This window comes from Cannabis sativa, chromosome 6 (genome assembly GCF_029168945.1).
Source record: "Cannabis sativa cultivar Pink pepper isolate KNU-18-1 chromosome 6, ASM2916894v1, whole genome shotgun sequence".
NCBI lineage: Eukaryota > Viridiplantae > Streptophyta > Magnoliopsida > Rosales > Cannabaceae > Cannabis > Cannabis sativa.
In genome coordinates, this window is record NC_083606.1 from 26,524,416 (window position 1) to 26,552,410 (window position 27,995).

Genomic DNA, 27,995 nt, shown 5'->3' on the forward strand with positions numbered 1-27,995 from the left:
TTTTATTCTAATCACCAAAACCCCCCTTTTCTAATTCTTGTTACTAAATTGTGAATAATTTAATAAATATAGTCCTCGTGGGATTGACCCTTACTTACGATTATACTAAAATAATTGGAAGTATTGGAATTAAAAAAATAGTAAATGTGTTGTGACTTACGATGTGCATCACCACCTGATGATTGTCCAATGCATGTGAAAGTTCGATGATTGGGATGAAAGCCCGATTGGGCTGATTAGGGTCCGATGGGTGTTCGATGGGGGGTCGAAAAATGGGTTCGGACTTTTTTTTGATCGGGTCCGATGGAGGGTCCAAAAATGGGTTTATAACCGGCCAAAAATTTGACATTTGACATTGATCCGAACATAAGCTACTCAGGTTTGGTTGATCTTTTGTATGAAGAACTGGATGTTGACAAAGTGCATTATAACTTGAAAATGGAAGTAAATTACAAGTACATGAAAGTCTAAATGTATCGCCCTGAAGTTATTGGAAATGATAAGCGTGCAAGGTACTTTTTGTGTACAGTTACGAAGAAGCCACATGAATTTACTCCCTTGTTTGTGACATTGTTAAAGAAGAATGTTTGTGTCGATCCTAGTCCCACACCAAGATCTGTTAAGGAAACTCGTAGTGAGGTTGGGAGTTTTGTTCCAGAAATAAATCTAAAGGTGTTGGTTGTCGATGTATTACCTGAATTAAACACTATGATGCCGAGTGCTGATATTGTAACACAAATACCCTTCATTGATGGTTTTTTTGATGGTCCAGACCCTGAATGTTATGTTGAGGGCAATGATGACGTAAGAGATGACCAAGGTACAGAGGTCCCTACTGCTGTAGCTTTGAACTTGACTCCACTATCGTACCAAGTACCACCCAGGCCACCGACACAAAAAAGAATGCCCTATAGAGAAAATTGCCAAACACTTGGTACTAGTAGTAGTCGTCTAGGAGAAACCAGTAATGCTAAAGGAACCACTGACAGTACAGGTCCTAATAATTCTAGAGAGACCAATGATACTAATGGTCCTAGTGATGCTAGAGGGACCAATGAGACGGTATTTAGCGATCCATTTTTATTCTTCGACAAGTAACAGTAAATTCAAGGAGAAAATGTTTACAAGAGAAGATATCGAGGATCATAGTCATTATATATCTATGGGTGGCACACCAGACGGGGAGTTACATGTAAGAAAGTTTTTTGGAGACAAATAACATTTAAAGATGGTTGTTGGCTTGTATGCAATGAAGAAAGGGTTTGACTACTTCGTTAGGAAGTCTGATACTGCTGTTTAGTACGTCACATGTAATTATACAGACTGTGGGTGGAGATTTAGAGCGAAGAAGAACATACTTTCTAACATATTTGAGGTGAGTACATTTTATAATGTACATACATGTTCCCTTGATCTTTGAAGAGAAGATAACCGTCAAGCATCACCTTTGATAGTTGCCCATCTAATTAAGGATAAGTTCGAAACTGACGACTCGGATAATTTAGCCTTTGATATAAGGAAAAATATGCACAAGGATTACGGGATCCAAATGAGTTATGAAAAGACATGGAGGTGCAGAGAGAAGGCACTACACCTAGCTCGTGGTACACCTGAAGTGTTGGGTTTTGTGCCCTAAATAAAACTCATTTCAATATAATCAGATTTACTTATTAATAAAGATCAAAAATAACATTTTATGTTGCATGGTTCACATGATTTATTTCATGATTATATGTATATATAATGTGTGAATTCTTTTTAAGTCCTGAACATATGAATTTGTTAAAGATTATAGTGTTGTCAGCACAGTGGAATATAATCTTAATTATATGTTCGAAAGTTTATTCCCTAATTTGTCAGTTCACTGGATTTAGACTGACATGATAATCAGCGATAGGTATTCTTACACCTTGGATAAGTGTTATGTCCTTTCCAGGGCATTAGCAAAGTTTACCAGTATCGGATGTATGGAGTATACATCGGAAGGGACCCATATTGAACTTTGATTAGATATATTAAAACTTACTGTAATATCTATTCAATTCAATATCACTTGTTGATCCTAGATCAAATGACCTTAATCCTGATATGGTTAGGTTCGATCTCAAGAGTACTATACATGTTCTTTGATTTGTTAGTTAAGCCTACTTTTGGGTCAGGGTGATACGTACATTTAAGGAACATGATAATATAATTGAGTGGGAGCGCTACCATAAATATGGAATCTATAACGTCTATAGAAACTTAGAAGTTAAACGATGATATCCTTCGAGCTTGGCTAAACAGAGATAAATGGTGGAGATCTCATTTCACTTTGCTGAAATATCATTTATACGGAGCTAAGTAGTTTAAGGATAAAATACATTGAAGGTGTAACGGTAACTTAGTGCCTTTTCAATGTAGATCATATATTAGAGGGTCATTGATCACATTAGGATTTATAACAATGGATAACTAATGACATGTCTATATCATGGAACATATAGAGCATTCCATATGACTGAGAGTGCAATTCCAAGTTCTAAGTGTGGATTCAATGAGGAATTAATAAGTTAGGAAATTTACTTGGTAAATTCGGTTCGACTTATTGGAAGCTCGGTTATATAGACCCATGGTCCCCATACTAGTTGAGACCATACTGCTTGTAAGACTCAGTTAATTGATTTCAATTAATCAGTTATAATTCTAAAGTTAGACTATGTCTACTTTATGAATTTTCACTAAGCAAGGGCAAAATTGTAAAGAAAAGAGATTCTAGGTTTATTTATTAATTAAGAGACTTTACATGTCTAAATTAATAAATATATTAAATGGCAATATTATTTAATAATTATTTTCAAGTTATTAAATAATTAGAATTGGCATTTAAAAGGTTAAATTGGAAAATTGGCAATTTTGAGAAAATGGGAATGAGAAATAACAAAATGGGAAAGTTGCAAAGTGAGGCCCAATTCCCTTTGTATGGCCGGCCACATTGCAAGACTTTACCATTTTATTTTTTCATTATTTTAATGCCATACAATTCTAACCTAAACCTAGAGGGAATTCTATAAATAGAAAGTGTTGGCTTCAGGAAACACACAACTTTGAACATTGGTTTCTTTCAGAAAAGCCACACGCCTCTCTCTCTCTCTCTCTCTCTCTCTCTCTCTCTCTCTCTCTCCTTTCTTCTCTCTAAATTTCGAATTCCTTTGAGTGATGAGTAGTGCCCACACACATCAAGTGGTACCTCAAACATAGTATGTAAGACTATGGAAAATCTGCATCAAAGAAGGAGAAAAGAAGATCCAGATTCAGATCATGATTATGCTCTGCTACAGAAAGGAATCAAGGGCTAGAGATCTGAATGGAAGGAGTCATAATATTCCGCTGCACCCACTGTAAGGTTTCTTAAACTTTATATGTGTTTATTTTCATTGTTTTAGAATTCATATTAGGATGTTAATCAAACAATGAAAAATACACAAATGAATGAAAGATATTGTCATTTAATATATTCATTAATTAGACATATAAAGTCTCTTAATTAATGAATAAACCTAAAATCTCTTTTCTTTACAATTTCGCCCTTGCTTAGTGAAAATTCATAAACTAGACATAGTCTAACTTTAGAATTATAATTGATTAATCAAAATCAATTAACTGAGTCTTACAAGCAGTATGGTCTCAACTATTATGGGGACCATGGGCCTATATAACCGAGCTTCCAATAAGTCGAACCGAATTTACCAAGTAAATTCCCTAACTTATTAATTCCTCATTGAATCCACACTTAGAACTTGGAATTGCACTCTCAGTCATATAGAACGCTCTATATGTTCCTGTTGGAAATTTTTTTTACCAGGATCTTAGATCTACTCACAAGTATGTTTATTAACACCTTAAATATGAACTTTCTAAAACGATGAAATAAACACATATAAAGTTTAGGAAACCTTACATTGGGTGCAGTGGAATAATATGACTCCTTCCGTTCAGATATCTAGCCCTTGATTCCTTTCTGTAGCAGAGCATTATCAATATCTGAACCTGGATCTCTTTCTCTGAATCTTTGATGCTGAAACCTCCTTCTTGCCGAAAGTCTTTCTTCACGATCTTCCTCACTATGATTGAGGTATCACTTGCTGTGTGTGGGCACTACTCATACACTAAGGATTTTGAAATTCAAGAGGAAGAGAGAGAGAGTGGGTTCCACCAAAGATAGGGAGAGAGAAGGCTCAGGTTTTTCTGATTCAGAAAGTGTCAGAAGAAGTGTAATTTTCCTGAAGCCTTCACTATCTATTTATAGCATTCCACTAGGGTTAGGTTTGAATTATTTGGCATTAAAATAATGAAAATATCAGAGGGAAAAACCCTACAAAAGTGGCCGGCCCTACATAGTGGATTTGGGCCTCACTTTTTGCAATTTTGCAGTATTTTCTCTTCTGCATCTGATTTTCTCAAAAACGCCAATTTTCTAATTCAACCATTTAAATGCCAATTCTAACTATTTAATAACTATAAATAATTATTAAATAATATTGTCATTTATCATATTTATTAATTGAACCATACAAAGTATCATAATTAACAAATATGCCCCTATAAACTCTTTCTTTACAATTTTGCCCTTACTTAGTGAAAAATTCACAAATAGACATAGTCTAATTTGAGAATTATAATTGATTAATCAAAACCAATTACATGAGTCTTACAAGAAATATTATCTCAACTAGTGCGGGGACCATGGGTCTATATAACCGAGCTTCCAATAAGTAGATCAAGAATTTAGCACTAAAATTCACTAACTTATTAATTCTTCGTTGAATCCACGCATAGAACTTAGAATTGCACTCTTAGTTATATAGAATGCTCTATATGTTCCACCATATAGACACATCATTAGTTATCCATTGTTATAATCCTAATGTGATCAATGATCCTCTATATGAATGATCTACACTGTAAAGGGATTAAATTACCGTTACACCCTACAATGTATTTATTCCTTAAAACACTTGACCCCGTATAAATGATATTTCAGCTTATGTGAAATGAGTACTCCACCATTTATGTTCGTTTGGTCAAGCTCGAAGGAGATCATCCTTTGCTTACTATTCGCCAGATAGAAGCTATAGATTCCATGTTTATGATAGCGCTCCCACTCAATTGCACTAGCGTGTTCCCAAAATGTACGTATCACCCTGACCTAAAAGTAGGCTTAACTAACAAATCAAAGAACACGAATAGCCTCTCGAGATTGAGCCTAATCATATCAGGATTAAGATCATTTGATCAAGGATCAACTAGGCGATATTGACTTGAATAGATATTACGGTAAGTTTAATAAATCTAAGTCAAGTTCAATATCGGTCCCTTCCGATGCATACTCCATGCATCCAACCTGAGCTTTACTTTAACCAATGCTCTGGAAAGAACATAGCACTTCTCCAAATGCAAGTAAACTCTTGTTGTAGATTATCATATCAGTAAAACCCTATGTCTGATAAATCTAGGAAACTTGATTCACATAGTCATGTTTACTTTCCAATGTGTTGACGACACAATAAACAGGATCAAGTATGTGAAAAGGGTTTCAGATGAATTTATACATTATGTACATATAATCATGAAATGAATCATGTGAACCATGCAACATTAAATGTTATTTCTGATCTATATTAATAAGTAAATCTGATTATATTGAAATGAGTTTTATTTAGGGCATAAAGCCCAACAGTTCCATGATATAGACACGTCATTAGTTATCCATTGTTATAATCCTAATGTGATCAATGACCCTCTAATAGATGATCTACATTGAAAAGGCACTAAGTTACCGTTACACCTTCAATGTATTTTATCCTTAAAACACTTAGCTATGTATAAATGATATTTCAGCAAAGTGAAATGAGATCTCCACCATTTATCTCTGTTTAGCCAAGCTCGAAGGATATCATCGTTTAACTTCTAAGTTTCTATAGACGTTATAGATTCCATATTTATGGTAGCGCTCCCACTCAATTATATTATCATGTTCCTTAAATGTACGTATCACCCTGACCCAAAAGTAGGCTAAACTAACAAATCAAAGAACATGTATAGTACTCTTGAGATCGAACCTAACCATATTAGGATTAAGGTCATTTGATCTAGGATCAACATGTGATATTGAATTGAATAGATATTATGGTAAGTTTTAATATATCTAATCAAAGTTCAATGTGGGTCCCTTCCGATGTATACTCCATACATCTGATACTGGTAAACTTTGCCAATGTCCTGGAAAAGACATAACACTTTTCCAAGGTCTAAGAATACCTATCGCTGATTATACCATGTCAGTCTAAATCCAGTGTTCTGACAAATCAGGGAATAAACTTTCGAACATATAATTAAGATTATATTCCACTGTGCTGACAACACTATAATCTTTAACAAATTCATATGTTCTGGACTTAAAAAGAATTCATACATTATATATACATATAATCATGAAATAAATCATGTGAACCATGCAACATAAAATGTTATTTCTGATCTTTATTAATAAGTAAATCTGATTATATTGAAATGAGTTTTATTTAGGGCACAAAACCCAACAAACTCCCACTTGCACTAATATAAAACACAATGTGCATTTCAAATAATCATTAACATATTTGTGAGTAGATCTAAGATCCTGGTAAATTAATTCCAACAATTGGCACCAGAGCCATGGTAAATTGATTTGCTTGCAAGAAATTTGGACTTAAAACGATTTGTTTGTGATTTGGATGGTATCATGTTGCTTTGTATATTGATGTTTGATTGTTGTTTGTGAATTCTGGAAACAATAGTTACTTTTTCTGTTTCTGTAATTATTTTTTTTGGATAGTTTGGAAAATTCTAAGCAATTTACTTTTTTACAGAACTCGATTTTGATTTAATTTGAATTAGTTATGAATTTTTGAAAATTGGAAAAATTGGGATGATGCGCACTCTTCCCACGCGTGCGGAATGGCTGCATGCAGCCTCCCTGCGCCGTGAAAGCTCGGCCAGCTCCCCAGATGCGCGCGCGGAATGGTATGCTATGCATACCATCCGTACTGTTCATCAATTTGTTTTTTATTTTCTTCGATTTTTCATGCTATTTCATGGAATTAACTTTCGATTTTTTGTGTAGTTTGGTACATTGATTTTTGTTTTTCAAATTTCAAATCTAATTATCAGAAATAAATTAATTTGATTTTTCAAAATTAATTTTAGATATTAGTGAAATTTGATTTTGAAAATAGAAAAAAAATCAAGTTTTTTTTTTTTTTTGATGAATCAGGAAAATTGTATTAGCTCACAAACTTTTTACATCCTAATAGCACCTGAAAAAAAAAACAGGCCTAAGTTATGTATCTATACAAATTGTACAACGTAAAACAATCAGTTCTATAACAATGACATGAACCATTCTTTGTCTACATTCGAAACTTTTTTAGGCCAAAATAATTCCACTCTTTGAGTCACACCAGCCTTTAACTCTTTACACATTCTCATGTCATCTTGAGTTTCATCATCCCAATAGGACAGATTTCGCATCTTCCATATGTGGTAAATCAAGCTTGCAACAGGAGCCGCTATTACAAGCTTTCTGAAATTGCTCATCTTCGACCTACCAAGCCATCGAATTAGACCCGAGAGGCTAACTGATTGCGGCTTCCATTGCAGCCACTCCTTTACTTGTTGCAGGCACTTCCGGGAAACAGCGCACTCAAAAAACAGATGCATTGATGTTTCAGGCTGTTCTTTACACAACAAACATCCATGATCAGCAAAGATCCCCATCTTGCATAGTCTATCCCTTGTTTTGAGTCTGTGTTGGATAGCTAACCATGCAACAAAACTGTGCTTTGGTGTGTTTAGCCTACCCCATATTTGCTTGTTCCAAAACACCTTCTCTTGAACTGGGTTCAGAAGTTTGTAACCATAGTCAACAGTGTATTTTTGCAGTACCAAATTCCCATTTAGAGCAATCTTGAATTGCTCCTTAAGCCTCATCAAGCTAATCCAGTACCAACTCGATTGACTTGGTGGGATGTGATCCCACCAATCTCCATTATGCAAATATACACTATTTATCCATCTCAACCATAAGCTATCCTCCTTATTGGCTATAGCCCAAAGGTACTTCCCCATTGCAGCTTTATTCCATGCTGAAACATTCCTAAATCCCAACCCACCAGTAGACTTAGGTTGGCAAATAGCTTCCCAAGCCACAAGGCCCGGTCCTTGGTACATGGCATGGCCTTTCCATAGATAATTCCTGCATATAGCTTCTATTCTTTGGATCACCTTCTTCGGCAGTAGCAAAAGTTGGCTCCAATATGTATGGATAGTAAGAAGCACAGAATTTATAAGTGTAACTCTACCTGCAAAAGATAGGTAAGCAAAAATCAAGTTTTTGCTTACCTCTTTTCTTATTTCCTTTAAAATTTGATTATTTATTTTTTAAGGTCAGATATTAATTTTTTTGGTAACTTGACCTTATTTAAAATAAGATCACAATAATCATGATATTTTAAAAGTGGAATTAAGATATTTTTTTGTTAACTTTTTTAAATTTTGTTATTTTTTATTTAAATTAAATTGTAAAATCAGAAAAGGGTATGTATTTACCATTTTCTATTTTATTAAATTTATTAAATAACATGAAATTTAAAACGTAAGTTAACAATTTTTTTGAAATGATATTTAGGTTACTTAAAACCTAATTTTTCAAAATTGTAGGTTTAATTTTTAAATATTTTTTTTAAAAACCGATTTTTTTTTATTTTCGAAATATATTTAAAAAATTAAATAAATCCTACATCCAAATATCCAAATCTAACTTGTTGCAGGAGTATGTATTTTAGATTGTTTGTAAGTTTTCTAAAAGCTATTATTGCTTGATCTAAATTGCCATGGTTAACTTGTTGACAGATCCAATGATCTCATTTTAACCCATGGTTCAATTGTCAATAGGTCAAGTAAATAATTTGTAACAGGTAATTTTTACATTCTTATTTCATCTGTGTATGACCTAGTAACATGATAGGATCCATCCAAATCTGTGTGCATGTGTGAGCCTATATGTTTAATTTCTGTTATAGATACATATAGGTTGTTGTTGCTAAATAAAATGTCATAACTTTATAGATTTTATTTAGGCTCATTTAGTAATGGGCCTATTCAATTAATAACAGTTGTTCATTTTAAGGTTAAATTCCTCTCTTTTGGGCCCTGTGTGAGAGTTGGGAGCCATAGAAGTGGGTACGACATACTGAACCCAGCCCCCCCTCACATGAACAACCCCAATTGTGAAGGCCCATTTGCGTGATTTGGATAACTTTGCTAGGTTAATTATATTAGTTTGACCTAATAAAATTGATTAGCAACATAATTAATTTCATTCTTCCTTGAAATTAATTTAAGAAAAACATAGTTTGATGAATAATATTCTAGAAAACTATATGTATTTTTCTTGTGTTTAATTAAATATAGAATTCTAACCATGTAAATTCTTTCTGAAGCTTAATTTCATAATTTCATTAAATATTCCTATTTAAGTTGAGATTTTGTTATATCTAACAAATCAACTTAGATTTGAATATCTTTTGAATTTCCTATTATAAAATTAAGTTGAGGAATTTTAGGAATTGGTTATTAAGATTCTTTGGATATTTTTTAAGTTGATATTTTATAAATATGGAAAACTTAAAATGGAATATCTTTTAAATTAAGTGGTTACCACTTAATTGTTAATATTTAATTAAGTCATTGGTTGAAGAATATTTAAGTTGGATATTTTAGATCTCTCTAAACAACTTAAATAAGATAGTTTTCAAATTTTTTCCATTTTGAAATTTAACTAAAGTTTTTCTTTAACTTTAATTTGTAATGTTTCATTATTGAGATATGAAATATAAATGATTAAATAAAATACATATTTTAAATAATGAGCTTTAGTCAAGAGAAATTCGATCTCCATTGTTGGTTTTACATAGCTATTGTTTTAGTGAGTAATCCTCCCTAATGGAGGAGCGTTCATTAGCAAGTTAGCACCGTTTAATCTCGAAAGATAAGTGTTCTTATAGTTTTTATATTAGTTTTGACCACCTTAATGGTGGCGACTGTATAAGACTTACAAGAGTATGAAATAATGGTGGAAGCTCATAAGATAGAATTGCCTTGACTCTCGCCTAAACGGGACAACGCTGAATTTCGATCTTGATTGAATAAAAGGTTGCTAGAATGTTTATCATTTTAGATGAATTGACAGCTCTATTCAATGGATGATGCTTTGACTCTCGCCTAAACGGGGCACTGTATCAGTTTGTTGGAAATCTTGGAAAATAAACTATGTTAGATTTAGTATTTTTATAACATATGTGATTATTTGTTATTTTCTGAACTTGTGTATGAATTTATAGAACCAAAACCTTACTTCTGTTTGTTGATATGTTGTAGTGCCAATATGAATAACCCTCACCCCGATCCACTCCTAGTTAGTATCTTAGCAAAAGAACTCAATAGTGTGAAAATGCATCCTGGTAGTTGCATTAACTCGCACCTATTGTTGATGAATCTGAAGTTCCAAAAGGCAAATCTACTTGGAATTGATTTATCAAAGGAACAATGGGTACGACTCATCCTGAATAGTCTTCCTCCGGAGTATGATGGCTTTGTTCTGTATTACTTGTTGAACAATCCTCACTCCTCCGACATGGACAAACTCGAGACTGAGTTGAAGGCCCATGAGCGGAATTTGATTGCAATGGGACCTCCTGGTATTGCAAACTTTAATTAGAGGAAGAGGATTAAGCATGAGGGCTCTAACATAGCTGCTTCTTCAAATACAATTATTAGACATCATGTTCTATGTGCGAATTGTAATGGAAAGGGACATAAAGAAGAACAATGTCCCAGGCTTCTAGACAATTCAAACGAAGGTGATGCTTTTGTCTTTGAATCATGTGTTTTAGAGAATGACAAATCCACTTGGATTGTTGATTCTGGATCTACTAACCATGTATGTTCTTCATTGAAGCTGCTTGAAACTTGGGAGAATCTTCACCCAGATGAGTTAAAGCTAAAAGTTGGAAATGGCGAGTTAGTATCAGTTAAAGCTAGAGGAACGACCCGCATCAAGTTTCATACAAAAAGATTTTTACTTTTACAAAATGTTTTATATATTCCAAACTTTAGTAGAAACTTGATTAGTGTTTCATGTTTACAAACACAATTTTATATATTGAATTTTTCGAGTTCAAATTGTTCCATTTCTCGTGATGGATTTAATATATGTGTTGCTAACATGAAACAAGGGCTTTATGTTCTAAGACCTGATACACAAATCTCACTAAATACTGAACTTTTCATTGTAGCTAAACCTAGAAGCCTTAAGAGAAAATAGATTGATAATGATGATCAAACTTATCTATGACATTTACGTTTAGGTCATATAGGTTTTGATAGACTCAATAGGCTAACCAACGACAGTCCATTGAAAAATGTCGTCTTAGGTGAACTGCCAGTATGGGAGTCATGCCTAGAAGGAAAAATGACCAAACGTTCTTTCTCTGCAAAGGGAGAGCGTGCCAAACAACCCCTAGGGTTAGTGCATTAGATGTTTGCGGACCTCTGAATGTAAAAGCCCGAGGTGGTTATGAGTATTTCGTCACTTTCATTGACGATTTCTCTAGATATAGTTTTCTTTACCTAATGCAAAAGAAATCTGAAACGTTTGAAAAGTTTCAGGAATTTCATGCTTTGGCTCAAAACCAATTAGGTAAAACATTAAAGATCTTGCAAACTGATAGGGGTGGAGAATATATGGATATGCAGTTCAAAGATCATTTAATTGAACTTGGAATTGAATCCCAATATACTGCCCCAAGCACTCCACAACAAAATGGAGTTGTAGAAAAAAGAAATCGCACTCTCTTGGAAATGGTTAGGTCCATGCTGAGTTATTCAACTCTGTCTACATCCTTCGGGGGATATGCTATTTAAATGGCAAACGAAATTTTAAATGTTGTTCCATCTAAAGCAGTCCCTAAGACACCCGTCAAACTATGGAATGGTCGTACACCTAGTTTACACCATTATAGGATTTGGGGGTGCCCTGCTCATGTCTTGAGAAAGAAAGAAGGCAAACTGGAATCGCGAACTAAAGTTTGCATGTTTGTTGGAAATTCTAAAGAGACTAGGGGTGGACTATTTTATAGTCACAAGGATAAGAAAGTGTTTGTTTCTACAAATGCTACTTTTCTTGAAGATAACTATATTAAAGACAACAAACTGATAAGTAAAGTTGTATTAGAGGAAATGCTAACAGACATAGTTCCTTCAAATGTTCCATCCTCTTCTACTCAAGAAGAGGATAATCCCACTCTCTCAGTCGTAGCAACTAAGAAAACTACTACCAAAGCTCCTGTTCAGAAGGTCACCGCTCCTCGTCGTAGTGGGAGGGTTTGTACAAAACCATCTTGTTATGGCTTGGATGGTGAAATCAATATGGTCGTTGGTGACGGTATTGATGACGACCCATTAACCTATAAACAGGCAATGGCAAGTTCGCAACGGAAGCGATGGTCAGCCGACATGGATTTAGAAATGGATTCCATGAAAAAGAACAAAGTCTGGGAATATGTAGATCCACCCGATGACTATCGTCCAATCGGATGCAAATGGGTCTACAAGAAGAAAAGAGGCGCAGTCGAAACTTTTAAAGCTAGACTAGTCGCCAAGGGTTATACCCAAAGAGAAGGTGTGGACTATGAGGAAACTTTTAGTCCTGTCGCCATGCTCAAATCCATCCGAATTCTTCTCTCCATCGCGGCCGCTTTCGATTATGAAATTTGGAAAATGGATGTCAAGACAGCTTTCCTTAATGGGCTTCTTGAAGAAACTATCTATATGGAGCAACCAGAAGGCTATGTTCTTCCCGAGTAGGAAAATAAAGTTTGCAAATTAAATAGGTCTATTTATGGACTTAAGCAAGCTTCTCGCTCATGGAATAAAAGGTTTGATGAGATCATTAAAACCTACGGCTTTCATCAGAATGAAGATGAACCTTGTGTTTACCAACTCAAGGAAGACCAAGTAGTAGTATTCTTGGTCCTTTATGTTGATGACATTTTGATCATTGGCAACAATGTCAAGAAAATGACTCACATCAAGGAATGGCTAGACACTCAATTCGATATGAAAGATTTGGGTGAGGCCGCCTATGTTCTCGGTATTCAGATTATTAGAAACTGGAAGAACAGATCCCTTGCTTTCTCTCAAAAACTTACATTGAGAGAGTTCTAGAGAGATTCTCCATGACTAATACCAATGGGGCAAATATTCCTTCTAGATATGGTATCTGTCTATCTAAGGAACAGTTTCCTACTGATCCTCAAGAGATAGAGGACATGGCAAAAGTTCCATATGCTTCTGCAGTTGGAAGTCTAATGTATGCAATTTTATGCACTAGACCTGGCATCTGCTATGCAGTTGGAATCGTGAGCAGGTATCAGTCAAATTAAGGACAGGAACATTGGAATGTTGTTAAGTATATTTTGAAATACTTAAAGAGTACAAGAAATTATGTATTAGTCTACAAGGGTGGTGCTCTAAATCCCATAGGCTATACAGACTCAGATTTCCAGGCATGTCTTGAAGACAGGAAATCTACATCTGGGATGGTGTTTACTCTTGGGGGTGGAGCAGTGGTTTGGAGAAGTGCAAAACAAACCGCGATTTTGGATTCTACCATGGAGGGAGAATACATAGCTGCAGCTGAAGCAGCTAAAGAGGTTGTCTGGCTTAGAAAGTTCTTCACCAGTCTTGGTGTAGTACCTGGAATGCAAAAGCCTTTAGTCCTGCTTTGTGATAACAATGGAGCAATAGCCAACAGTAAGGAACCTCGGAGCCACAAGAGAAGCAAACATATAGAAAGAAAATATCATATTATCAGAGAATATGTGGCAAGAAGGGATGTACTGGTGGAGAAAGTGGACACACAGGACAACTTAGCTGATCCATTCACCAAAGTCTTGGCAGTGACTGCATTTGAAAAGCACCGTCAGAATTTAGGGTTAATTGAAATGTACTGATTAGTTTTATATTAGTGCAAGTGGGAGTTTGTTGGGTTTTATGCCCTAAATAAAACTCTATTTCAATGTAATCCAGATTATTCAATATCAATAAAGTAACAGAAGTATTTTTCATTCATTTGTGTATGTTTTGGTTCACCTTATCAATTGTTTGTCTATTTGATTTATAAATTCATTCAAACCCTTTTCACATACTTGATCATGTTTATTGTGTTGTCAACACAGTGGAAAGTAAACATGACTATGTGAATAAAGATTCCTAGATTTATCAGAACACTGGGTTTTACTGATATGACAATCTACAACAGAGTTTACTTGCATTTGGAGAAATGCTATGTTCTTTCCAGAACATTGGTTAAAGTAAAGCTTGGGTTGGATGCATGGAGTATGCATTGGGATGGACCAATATTGAACTTTGAATTAGATTTATTAAACTTACCGTAATATATATTCAATTCAATATCACTAAGTTGATCCTAGATCAAATGATCTAAATCCTGATATGATTAGGTTCAATCTCAAGAGTATTATTTGTGTTCTTTGATTTGTTAGTTAAGCCTACTTTTAGGTCAGGGTGATACGTACATTTCGAGAACACGGTAGTGCAATTGAGTGGGAGCGCTAATATAAATATGGAATCTATAGCTTCTATCTAGCGAATAGACAGCAAAGGATGATTTCCTTCGAGCTTAACCAAACGAAAATAAATGGTGGAGTACTCATTTCACTTAGCTGAAATATCATTTATACGGGGTTAAGTGTTTTAAGGATAAAATTCATTGTAGGGTGTTACGGTAATTAAATCCCTTTACAGTGTAATGTTGGAAATTATTTTACCAGGATCTTAGATCTACTCACAAGTATGTTTATTAACACCCTAAATATGAACTTTCTAAAACGATGAAATAAACACATATAAAGTTTAGGAAACCTTACATTGGGTGCAGCGGAATATAATGACTTCTTCCGTTCAGATATCTAGCCCTTGATTCCTTTCTATAGCAGAGCATTATCAATATCTGAACCTGGATCTCTTTCTCTAAATCTTTGATGCTGAAACTCCTTCTTGCTGAAAGTCTTTCTTCACGATCTTCCTCACTATGATTGAGGTATTGCTTGTTGTGTGTGGGCACTACTCTAATCACTAAGATTTTGAAATTCAAGAGGAAGAGAGAGAGAGTGGGTTCGGCCAAAGATAGGGAGAGAGAAGGCTTAGTTTTTTCTGATTCAGAAAGTGTCAGAAAAAAGTGTAATTTTTCTGAAGCCTTCACTATCTATTTACAGCATTCCACTAGGGTTAGGTTTGAATTATTTGGCATTAAAATAATGAAAATATAAGAGGGAAAAACCCTACAAAAGTGGCCGGCCATGCAAGGTGGACTTGGGCCTCACTTTTTGCAATTTTGCAGTTTTATCTTTTCTGCATCTGATTTTCTCAAAAACGCCAATTTTCTAATTCAACCATTTAAATGCCAATTCTAACTATTTAATAACTATAAATAATTATTAAATAATATTGTTATTTATCATATTTATTAATTGAACCATACAAAGTATCATAATTAACAAATATGCCCCTAAAAACTCTTTCTTTACAATTTCGCCCTTACTTAGTGAAAAATTCACAAATAGACATAGTCTAATTTGAGAATTATAATTGATTAATCAAAACCAATTATACGAGTCTTACAAGCAATATTATCTCAACTAGTGCGGGGACCATGGGTCTATATAACCGAGCTTCCAATAAGTAGATCAAGAATTTAGCACTAAAATTCACTAACTTATTAATTCTTCGTTGAATCCACGCATAGAACTTAGAATTGCACTCTCAGTATATAGAATGCTCTATATGTTCCACCATATAGACACATCATTAGTTATCCATTGTTATAATCCTAATGTGATCACTGATCCTCTATATGAATGATCTACACTGTAAAGGGATTAAATTACCGTTACACCCTACAATGTATTTATTCCTTAAAACACTTGACCCCGTATAAATGATATTTCAGCTTATGTGAAATGAGTACTCCACCATTTATTTTCGTTTGGTCAAGCTCGAATAAGATCATCCTTTGCTTACTATTCGCCAGATAGAAGCTATAGATTCCATGTTTATGATAGCGCTCCCACTCAATTGTACTACCGTGTTCCCAAAATGTACGTTTCACCCTGACCTAAAAGTAGGCTTAACTAACAAATCAAAGAACACGAATAACCTTTCAAGATTGAGCCTAATCATATCAGGATTAAGATCATTTGATCTAGGATCAACTAGGAGATATTGACTTGAATAGATATTACGGTAAGTTTAATAAATCTAAGTCAAAGTTCAATATCGGTCCCTTCCGATGCATACTCCATGCATCCAACCTGAGCTTTACTTTAACCAATGCTCTGGAAAGAACATAGCACTTCTCCAAATGCAAGTAAACTCTGTTGTAGATTATCATATCAGTAAAACCCTATGTCTGATAAATCTAGGAAACTTTATTCACATAGTCATGTTTACTTTCCAATGTGTTGACGGCACAATAAACAGGATCAAGTATGTGAAAAGGGTTTCAGATGAATTTATACATTATGTACATATAATCATGAAATAAATCATGTTAACCATGCAACATTAAATGTTATTTCTGATCTATATTAATAAGTAAATCTGATTATATTGAAATGAGTTTTATTTAGGGCATAAAACCCAACAAACTCCCACTTGCACTAATATAAAACAAAAAATGCGTTTCAAATAATCTCAACACCTTGATATACAAATCAAGTGTAGTAGTAGTAAACTCCTCATAATAGGACCTGAAAGGTTGAATTAAACACAACCTTTTCTCCACCATTACTCTTCCTTTAATCACAAAATCATTGATAATGTTAAATTCCTCTCTATATGTCTACTCTCTTGGGATACTGGATTCTATATCTTTGGCAACTACTACTTGGTTAATCAGGAAATTAACACTAGTAGTTTAAGGCAATTTGGAATGATGCCAAAAATGTATAGAACTTTCCTTAGACTGAATAAGTACCTTTCCTGTAACTTTAACATTCAGTCCCTTTCTGGTAGACCTAGAGACTTCAGATAGGTTTTTACACTTCTCCAAAATCACTATTCCACCCCTATAGTAACCACCATCTTATCAGAAAGATTTACTAGCACAAAGGCAAATTTCGAAATCTGATATGGTGTAGTCTAAGAGTTTTAAACACACCCTTATAGACTAACATATAGTTCCTCTTCTTAATCTTAAGATTTACTTGATTGTCTTCCAATGTTCTTCTCCTAGATTAATCTGATACCTACTCATTACTCCCACTCAGCAGTAGGTGTCTGGTCTAAGGCATACATTAGCATATCTGAGACCTCTCACTGTTGATTTAAGAAATTCTTTCATGACTTTATCTTTTCTGGAATAGTTGAAACTTTTCCTTAGATAAATATAATCTATGTTTAAGAAGTTGTGAAGCTTCTATAGATTGCCATTAGAAAGAAAATGATTCAGCATCTTACTAAAGTAAGTTGCTTGCATTAGAGTAAGTAATTACCAGGTATACCACAAGCCATAGGTTTAGATAAACTCAAACCTATAATACTAGGAACATGAAGTTTTGTTAAGTCCATTGAATAGACTTATTAACTAAAATTTCCTTTTATGTCCTTGTAATAGAAAACTTTAGGTTATTCCATGTGACTGGATTAAACCATAGTTCTTTTGGCTTTCTTCTTAGTTTCTTATTTTGAAAATCCATTACTTGTTTAAACTCACAATGGATTTTAATCACTAGTGTCTCCCAAGTCATAAGAAGGTGAGTTCCTAGAAACTCTCCCACTACGACAAGGTACCGTAAATTATGTCTAAGAAAACTAAATGGTATTAACCTCTTTGGTTGTGACAAGACAACAGAGGTAGTGGGATTATAATATGTAAGATGATAGAACACTTTTGGAATCAAGAATTAAATATCTTCTTTATTTGCTACTTGATTTTCAGACTTAGTCATTTTCTTAGAAAAGTAGTATTTGTTTGAACAAACACTTTCTTATCTATTGACAATGGGATGGTCCACCCCTAATCACTTAGAATAGCTAACAAACCATGGTTAATAGTTCTAGCTTTTCTTAAGATTTTGATTAGGTCATCCATGAATCTAGTAGTGATTTACATTAAGTAGCCAACCATTACATCATTCTGAAATTGTATTACCATAGAAGGAATTAGGCAACGACTAGTAACTAATCATCAACATGCAACTCAAAATTTCTGGGGAGGTAAGTTTGGATATAATTCAAAAATCAATTTAATGATCTTTGAACTGCATATCTACTAACTATTTCTCCACCCCTATCAGTTCGCAAGATCTTTAACCACTTACCTTAATGGTTTTAACCATTGCTAGAAATTAATGAAATTTTTCACACATTTCAAAATTCTTGCTAAAAGGTATAATCTAGAGTTACGTTTTAAGAATACAACAAAAAACTCATATCCACCCCTGAATGTACATCCATCTGCGAATGAGATGAACTACTTTCAGGGGATATAGGCATATTAACTCTTTGCAGAGATTGATCTTGTCAAATCCACTATGAACAAGATACAAATGCCATAGATTAAAAAAATGTGGTAGTGTCTATTTATGACATAGGTTTAGTTATACAAAGAGTTCTTAGAATACTGCAAGTGGATCCTGGTCACAGAATACCCAACTCATATTCCATACAGTTTTAATCCATTAATAGAAGATGGATATTAAACACTTGAGAAAGTGTAACTATATTGTATTCTGGAATTAGAAATATAAGAAAATTTCTATTTGGAATCTAAAATTAAAGTCAAAGACTTAAATTTATACCAAATATAATGAGTAATTCTATCTTGGACCAGCACTACTAATACAAACTCTAAGTCATATTTGCCCATACAAGTAGGAGATTTCTAAGATTGAGGATTTATATCAATTGGGAATAGAATTTCGGGATTATAATCATATGCATCATTTAATTTCTTAAGAGAAAATATAATGACATGAAATGATTTATAGACCATTCATCCAATGATATATTATTGAGCTAATTCGAAATGAATAAGTTAAGAGGAATTAGGATAATTTCGTTTATAAATAAGAATCCAACGATGCTTCGATTAGCGAAAGACAAAGTAATCTTATTTATGTAATCTTCTTGTTTCATATTGTAAAAATACTAGTCTAAGGTGTCATCAATTGATGAACAGCTAGATGTTGCATATACAATATTTATCTTTCGAGATCTTACACTATTATGTATGTCTAATGGTGAAAATCCATTAGGGATTTATCTCATTAGAAAAACAAACATGTTAGACAAACAATGAAGATTCGAAATTAAACTACAACTTAATAACAGAAAATAACATGGTTCAATATAAATTCATACACAATTCAGAAATTATAAGCATATAGCAAGTAGGAATGACAAGTGAAAATACTAAAACGTACAATCCTAAATAATTTCCAAGGTTTTTCAACAAACTGATACAGTGTCCCGTTTCGGCGAGAGTCAAAGCATCATCCATTGAATAGAGTTGTCAGCTCATCTAAAATGATAAACATTCTAGCAACCTTTTATTCGATCAAGATTGGAATTCAGCGTTGTCCCGTTTAGGCGAGAGTCAAGGCAATTCTATCTTATGAGCTTCCACCATTGTTTCATAACTTGAAAGTCAAGTATGGTCGCCACCATTAGGGTGATCCATACCATACAAAACACTTACAAACTACTTATCATGCGAGGTTAAACGGTGCGAAATTGCTAATGAACGTTCCTCCATTAGGGAGGATTACTCACTAAAACAAACGCGGTCTAAAACCCACAATGGAGATCGAATGTCTTTCGATTTAAAGCTCATTATTTAAAGTGAGTTGTATTTTCTTTGATTCTCTTTATTTAATTAATTTATTTTAAATATATATTTATTTAAAATTTCCAATTTAGAATGAAAAATTCTAAATATAAATTTTAATTTAATATTTATAAATTTTACTTAGATGGATAAGAAAATACCATGAATTATTTCCATCTTAGTAATAATTTCCAATAAATATTTAGAAAAATATTCAATTTAAGTTGTTGCAAAATTAATATAAATTAATTTACAACTCAAATTTTATTTTCTATAAATATATATTGCATTTCGAAAAATTAAAGTATTTAAGAATACAATTTTCGAAAAATGCATATTAAAATAAAAAATAAATCCTGGAAAAATTATTCTAATTTAATGTTGGCCCAAAATTAATTAATAAAATTAATTTACAACAAAAAATATAATTTTCCTATTTAATTAAATATATATAAGAAAAATTTCAAATATTTAAGTATGATGATGAAAATCAACTTAAATATTAATTTCTATTTAATTAAATACACTAGAAAAATACTTCAAGCAAAAATATCACCTATCTAGATTTTCCTTTGACTAATTAATTCAATTTCTAATAATATATTTTAATACATTTATTTTTAAATTAATCAATTAATGAAAAAATCATCGATTTAAGTTGGTCCAAAATTAAAATAAATAATTTACAACTTTAATCTATTTTTCAAATAAAATTCGAAATTCCAGCATTTAAGAAATGCAGTTTCGAAATTTGATTAATAAAATAAAGAAAAAAAATATATATTTTGAAAATTATTTAAATTTAGTTGAAAAATAAATTTCAACTAAAAATAATTTTCTATTCAATTAAGTGTCATGAAAAAGAAATATTTAAGTATCATGATGAAAATTAACTTAGATATTTAATTTTCAAATTAATTAAATGTATTAAATTCAAGAAATAAATAATTAAGTGTAGAGAAGACTTAATTATTAATCTCTAGTTTAATACTAGGAAAAATATACTTAAAATAAATTGTACCAAAATTAATTATTTAAATAATTAATTTCACAATGTATAATATTTTTCTATTTAATATTAGAAATAATAAGTAGTCTAGAAGTAACTATCTAGAAAATATCTTATTTGACTAAGTATCTTTTTCACAAAATTTAAAAAAAAATATCTAATTTAAGTTGTATTAGAAAAAATCTAGAACTTAAATATTTTTCAAATTTAAATTTCATTAAATATCAAAAATTAAGTTGTAACCACTTAATTTGAAAATATTCCATTTTAAGTTAATATTCGAAAAGATATTAACTTAAAAAATATCTAAAATATTCCATTTTAAGTTAATATTCGAAAAGATATTAACTTAAAAAATATCTAAAGAATCTTAATAACCAATGCCTAAAATTCCTTAACTTAATTTTGAAATTTTAAATCCAAAAGATATTCAGATTTAAGTTGGTTAGTTGAAAATAAATAAATATCAACTTGGAATATTTAATGAAAAATTTAAATTAAGCTCCAGAATGAATCTAGATGGTTATAATTCTATATTTAATCAAATACAAGAAAATACATATAGTTTAGCTTAGAATAAAAATTCTTTAAACTATATTTTTTCTTAAATTAATTTCAAAATAAATGAAATTAATTATGTTGCTAATCAGTTTTATTAGGTTAAACTAGTTTAATTAACCTAGTACAGTTATTCAAATCAGGCAAATGGGCCTTCACAATTGGGGTGGTTCATGTGAGGGGGTGCTGGGTTCAGTATGTCGTACCCACTACTATGGCTCCCAACTCTCACACAAGGCCCAAAAGAGAGGAATTTAACCTTAATAAGAACAGCTGTTATTAATTGAATAGGCCCAAAAACTAAATGGGCCTAAATAAATTCTATCAAGAACTATGATAATTTATTTTAGCAACAACAACCTATATGCATCTATAATAAAATTAAACACATAGGCTCACACAGGCACACTTTGGATGGGTCATATCATGTTGCTAGGTCATACACAGATGAAAGAAGATTGTAAATATACCTGTTATAAATTAATAACTTGACCAAGGGAGCCATCAGATCATTAGATCTGGCAAAAAGTAACTATGGCTATTTGCAATCAAGTAATAATTAATTTAATTTAAGTAACCATGGTTTTGAAAACTTACAAACAAGCTAAAACACATACTCTTGCAACAAGTGAGCTGGATAGTTGGATGTAGGATTTATTTAATTTTAAATTACATAATTAATTTCGAAATAATTAATTAAATAAATAAAATATTTATTTTCAAAAATTTAAAAAAAATTGAAATATTCGAAAATTTAAAAAAAAAATTAAAATTAAACCTACAATTTTGAAAAATTAGGTTTCAACCAACCTAAATATCATTTCAAAATTTGCTAACTACTTTTAAAATTTAAATGTTATTTTATAAATAAAAATTAAATAAAAAATTAAAAAAGATAAATGAATATCTTTTTCAGATTTTAAATGTTATTTGAATAAATAAAATAACAAAATTTAAAAGTTAGCAAAATATCTTATATCTATTTAAAATTACATGATTATAGTTATCTTATTTTAAATTTAAATAAGGTCAAATTATTTAAAAAAATATAATTTAAAAATTTAAAATCCGACCTTAAATTTAAAAATAAGATAAGATATAATCAAATTTAAAAATAAGATAGAAAATTAAGCAAAAAAGATAGATATTAACTATTTTAAATTCAAATTACACTAATATCTTGAATTAAATTTAAAAAATATTAAATTAATTCAAAATGATAATTAGAATTGAATTAGGAATAGTAATAGTATTAATATAGAACTACGCAAAAAATAGGAAGTTAATTCCATGAAAAAGCATGAAAAAACGAAGAAAAACGAAAAAATTGTGAGTTGTACGGACAGTTTTCGCGATCGCAGGAAAATTTCAGCACAGCTCCGATTTTTTTCGAATCTTCAAAAAATCATAACTAATTCAAATTAAATCGAAATTGAGTTCTGTAAAAAAGTAACTTGCTTAATTTTTTCCATAATATCCAATAAAAATAATTCCAGAAACAGAATTGCAATTATTTTTCACGAAAATTTAAAAACATCAATCAATCATCAAATAACACTCAATACAACATGATACCATCCAAAAACAAACAAACAATCGTTTTAAAGTCCAAATTTCTTGCAAGTAAACCAATTAACATGGCTCTGAGGCCAGTTGTTGGAAATTATTTTACCAGGATCTTAGATCTACTCACAAGTATGTTTATTAACACCCTAAATATGAACTTTCTAAAACGATGAAATAAACACATATAAAGTTTAGGAAACCAGTGCAGCGGAATATAATGACTCCTTCCGTTCAGATATCTAGCCCTTGATTCCTTTCTGTAGCAGAGCATTATCAATATCTGAACCTGGATCTCTTTCTCTGAATCTTTGATGCTGAAAGTCCTTCTTGCTGAAAGTCTTTCTTCACGATCTTCCTCACTATGATTGAGGTATTGCTTGCTGTGTGTGGGCACTACTCTAATCACTAAGATTTCGAAATTCAAGAGGAAGAGAGAGAGAGTGGGTTCGGCCAAAGATAGGGAGAGAGAAGGCTCAGTTTTTTCTGATTCAGAAAGTGTCAGAAAAAGTGTAATTTTTTTGAAGCCTTCACTATCTATTTATAGCATTCCACTAGGGTTAGGTTTGAATTATTTGGCATTAAAATGATGAAAATATCAGAGGGAAAAACCCTACAAAAGTGGCCGGCCATGCAAGGTGGACTTGGGCCTCACTTTTTGCAATTTTGCAGTTTTATCTTTTCTGCATCTGATTTTCTCAAAAACGCCAATTTTCTAATTCAACCATTTAAATGCCAATTCTAACTATTTAATAACTATAAATAATTATTAAATAATATTGTCATTTATCATATTTATTAATTGAACCATACAAAGTATCATAATTAACAAATATGCCCCTAAAAACTCTTTCTTTACAATTTTGCCCTTACTTAGTGAAAAATTCACAAATAGACATAGTCTAATTTGAGAATTATAATTGATTAATCAAAACCAATTATATGAGTCTTACAAGCAATATTATCTCAACTAGTGCGGGGACCATGGGTCTATATAACCGAGCTTCCAATAAGTAGATCAAGAATTTAACACTAAAATTCACTAACTTATTAATTCTTCGTTGAATCCACGCATAGAACTTAGAATTGCACTCTCAGTATATAGAATGCTCTATATGTTCCACCATATAGACACATCATTAGTTATCCATTGTTATAATCCTAATGTGATCACTGATCCTCTATATGAATGATCTACACTGTAAAGGGATTAAATTACCGTTACACCCTACAATGTATTTATTCCTTAAAACACTTGACCCCGTATAAATGATATTTCAGCTTATGTGAAATGAGTACTCCACCATTTATGTTCGTTTGGTCAAGCTCGAAAGAGATCATCCTTTGCTTACTATTCGCCAGATAGAAGCTATAGATTCCATGTTTATGATAGCGCTCCCACTCAATTGTACTACCGTGTTCCCAAAATGTACGTTTCACCCTGACCTAAAAGTAGGCTTAACTAACAAATCAAAGAACACGAATAGCCTTTCAAGAGTGAGCCTAATCATATCAGGATTAAGATCATTTGATCTAGGATCAACGAGGCGATATTGACTTGAATAGATATTACGGTAAGTTTAATAAATCTAAGTCAAAGTTCAATATCGGTCCCTTCCGATGCATACTCCATGCATCCAACTTGAGCTTTACTTTAACCAATGCTCTGGAAAGAACATAGCACTTCTCTAAATGCAAGTAAACTCTGTTGTAGATTATCATATGAGTAAAACCCTATGTCTGATAAATCTAGGAAACTTTATTCACATAGTCATGTTTACTTTCCAATGTGTTGACGGCACAATAAACAGGATCAAGTATGTGAAAAGGGTTTCAGATGAATTTATACATTATGTACATATAATCATGAAATAAATCATGTAAACCATGCAACATTGAATGTTATTTTTGATCTATATTAATAAGTAAATCTGATTATATTGAAATGAGTTTTATTTAGGGCATAAAACCCAACATGTAAATCATCCATATAGAGGATCAGTGATCAAATTAGGATTATAACAATGGATAACTAATGACGTGTTTATATGGTGGAACATATAGAGCGTTCTATATAACTGAGAGTGCAATTCTAAGTTCTATGCGTGGATTCAACGAAGAATTAATAAGTCTGTGAATTTAAGTTGTAAATTCTTGATCTGCTTATTGGAAGCTCGGATATATAGACCAATAGTCCCCTCACTAGTTGAGACAATATTACTTGTAAGACTCATTTAATTGATTTTAATTAATCAATTATAATTCTCAACGTTAGACTATGTCTATTTGAGAATTTGTCACTTGTTAAGAGAATTTGAAGGGTATATTTATTAATTGGGAAACTTTGATTAGTTTTATTATTAATAAATAAATGACAATATATTATTTGATAATTAATTATAATTATTAAATAATTAGATTTTACATTCATGTGGTTGAATAAGAGAATTGGCAGTTTTGACAAAATGGGAAACTAGGAATGTAGGAAAAGGAAAGTTGGAAAAGTGGAAGGCCTTGTTTCCACATTGCCTAGGCCGTCCACCTTGCTTCCCTTTTCCCATTTATTTTTCATTTTTTAATGCCAAGTAATTCAATTGGTCTTCTATAAATAGAAGGTAATGGCTTCAGATTTTACATACACTTTGACATTATTTTCTTTCACTCAAAATTCATCTTGAAGCCGCCACTCTCTCTCTCTCTCTACCTTCTCTGTTTTTCGAAATCCTCTAAGTGATAGAGTAGTGCCCACACACATCAAGTAATACCTCAATCATAGTGAGGAAGGCTGTGTAGAATTCAGAGTCAACAAAGAAGGACATTCGGGCTCAGATCTTGATTATACTCTGCGACAGAAAGGAATCAAGGGTTAGAGATCTGAGTGGGAGGAGACATATATTCCGCTGCACCCAATGTAAGATTTCTCTTACTTTTATGTGTTTAATTTTCAATCGTTTTAGAAGTTCATATTTAGGTTGTTAAATCAACATACTTGTGAGTAGATCTAAGATCCTGGTAAATTAATTCCAACACAAAGGCACTACACCTAGCTCGCGGTACACCTGAAGATTCATACTCGAAATTACCTAGTTACTTGCACATGCTAAAGTTGAGAAATCCAGGTACCATCACGAATTTCGTGGTAGAGGATGGTCGCTTCAAGTATTGTTTCTTCTCTCTGGGTCCTTGTATCCGTGGGTTTAGGTTTTGCCGACCTGTTGTATGCATTGATGGGTCTTTCTTGAAGACTAGGTATGGTGGACAAATATTGTGTGCAGTGACACTGGATGCAGGGAGCTATATCTTTCCAATAGCTTTCACTATAGTTGACAGTGAAAACCACAATTCTTGGACCTATTTTATGAGAAAATTGAAAGAAACGATTGGTGATGTTTAGAACTTAGCCTTTGTGTTGGATAGGCATCAAAGCATTGTTCATGCTTTGGAGATCGTGTTCCCTGATACACACCACAGTGCATGCTACCACCACATTATTATGAACATCAACCACAAGTTCAAGACTACGTCTTCACGAATCACATTTACACGTGTGCCTACACGTATTCAAAATAAGAGTTTCACAGAGAATTAGAGAACATTCAGGCATTGAATGTTGCGGTTGCACAATATCTTGAGGAAATTGGATTTGAAAAATGGGTTCAGTCGTAATTTTAAGGGGTACGTTACAATGTAATGACGAGCAACTGGGCTGAGAGCTTCAACAACACAACTAAGGATGCAAGAGGCTTCCGATCACTGCTGCTCTAGCATTCCTGAGGTCGAAAGTCCAACAGTGGTTTGCTACACGAAAAGAAAAAGATGACAATTGGACGAATACCGTAGCACCAGAAATGGAGGAGGACTTGGCATTGCAATTTGAAAAATCTCGGTATTTGAACGTTGACACATGTGGACCTTACACGTTGCAGGTTCACCCTGGAGGAATAGTCAAGACCGGTGGCGTAGTGGACTTGCAGGAACAGACTTGCACTTGCGGCTTGTTCCAGTGCATGAAGTTTTCTTATCCTCATGCATGTGCTGCCGCTCAGCAATGAAGTATTAGCATGTATGCACTATGCTCGCCATATTACACAACAGAATATAGGAGGAGCACATATGAAGGTACAATTATGCCAGTTGGTGACGAGGATGATTGGGAATTGCCTGATGACATAAAGAACATGACAGTTGGAGTGTCTGTTGAGAAACAACCAGTATGGGGACCCAAGAAGCAAAAGGTTGGAAGAATTAAGTCAAATTGAACTGCTTGTAATGGTGAAAGGATTATCATACCACAAAATTGTGGCAAGTGCGGTGCCAAGGGGCACAATAAAAGCACTTGCACATACCGAGGTTAAAAATGAATTTGTAATTTACCTGTACTGGGATGTGTTATACTATTATGTATTGTTATTGAATTCATGTTGGACTTTTTTAAACATTATAATTTGTGGTATTTTCTTTTTTGATAACTATTATAATTTGTGGCATAGTTGGAAGGCCTAAAATTGTTATGAGCTAATAAAAGAACATAATCATGCCAATAAAAGAAACTAGTTACATTGTTATCTTAATAAATACATATATGTTGATAGATGAATATATATATAAAAAAATATAATTGTTCATGCTAAATTTTGGCAAAACAAATCTACACACTACCGCTCTCTAAATTTCTTCATATCGTCATTGTTCACATTAAGAAACGGAAGATCCAGCATTTTATGCTCGATGTGCTTTATTACCTACATCCCGTCATCACCGCTGTATGAGACAATAAAAAGTAATTAAATAAAAGTATGCAAATTAAATTCAAGTTAAATAATAAAAATTAATTGTAATTAAGTTACCTTGATTTCGTCTGTCGTACAATCCTCC

The 27,995-nt window shown here is 32.6% G+C and overlaps 1 protein-coding gene across 1 annotated transcript; it reads right to left on the bottom strand.

Moving 5' to 3' along the window:
• Positions 1-7,401: 7,401 nt before the first annotated feature.
• LOC115695099 (uncharacterized) lies at positions 7,402-8,250 on the bottom strand. The gene has a single exon (XM_030622192.1). It carries the CDS (start codon positions 8,248-8,250, stop codon positions 7,402-7,404), a length of 849 nt encoding a protein of 282 aa, XP_030478052.1.
• Positions 8,251-27,995: the final 19,745 nt, after the last annotated feature.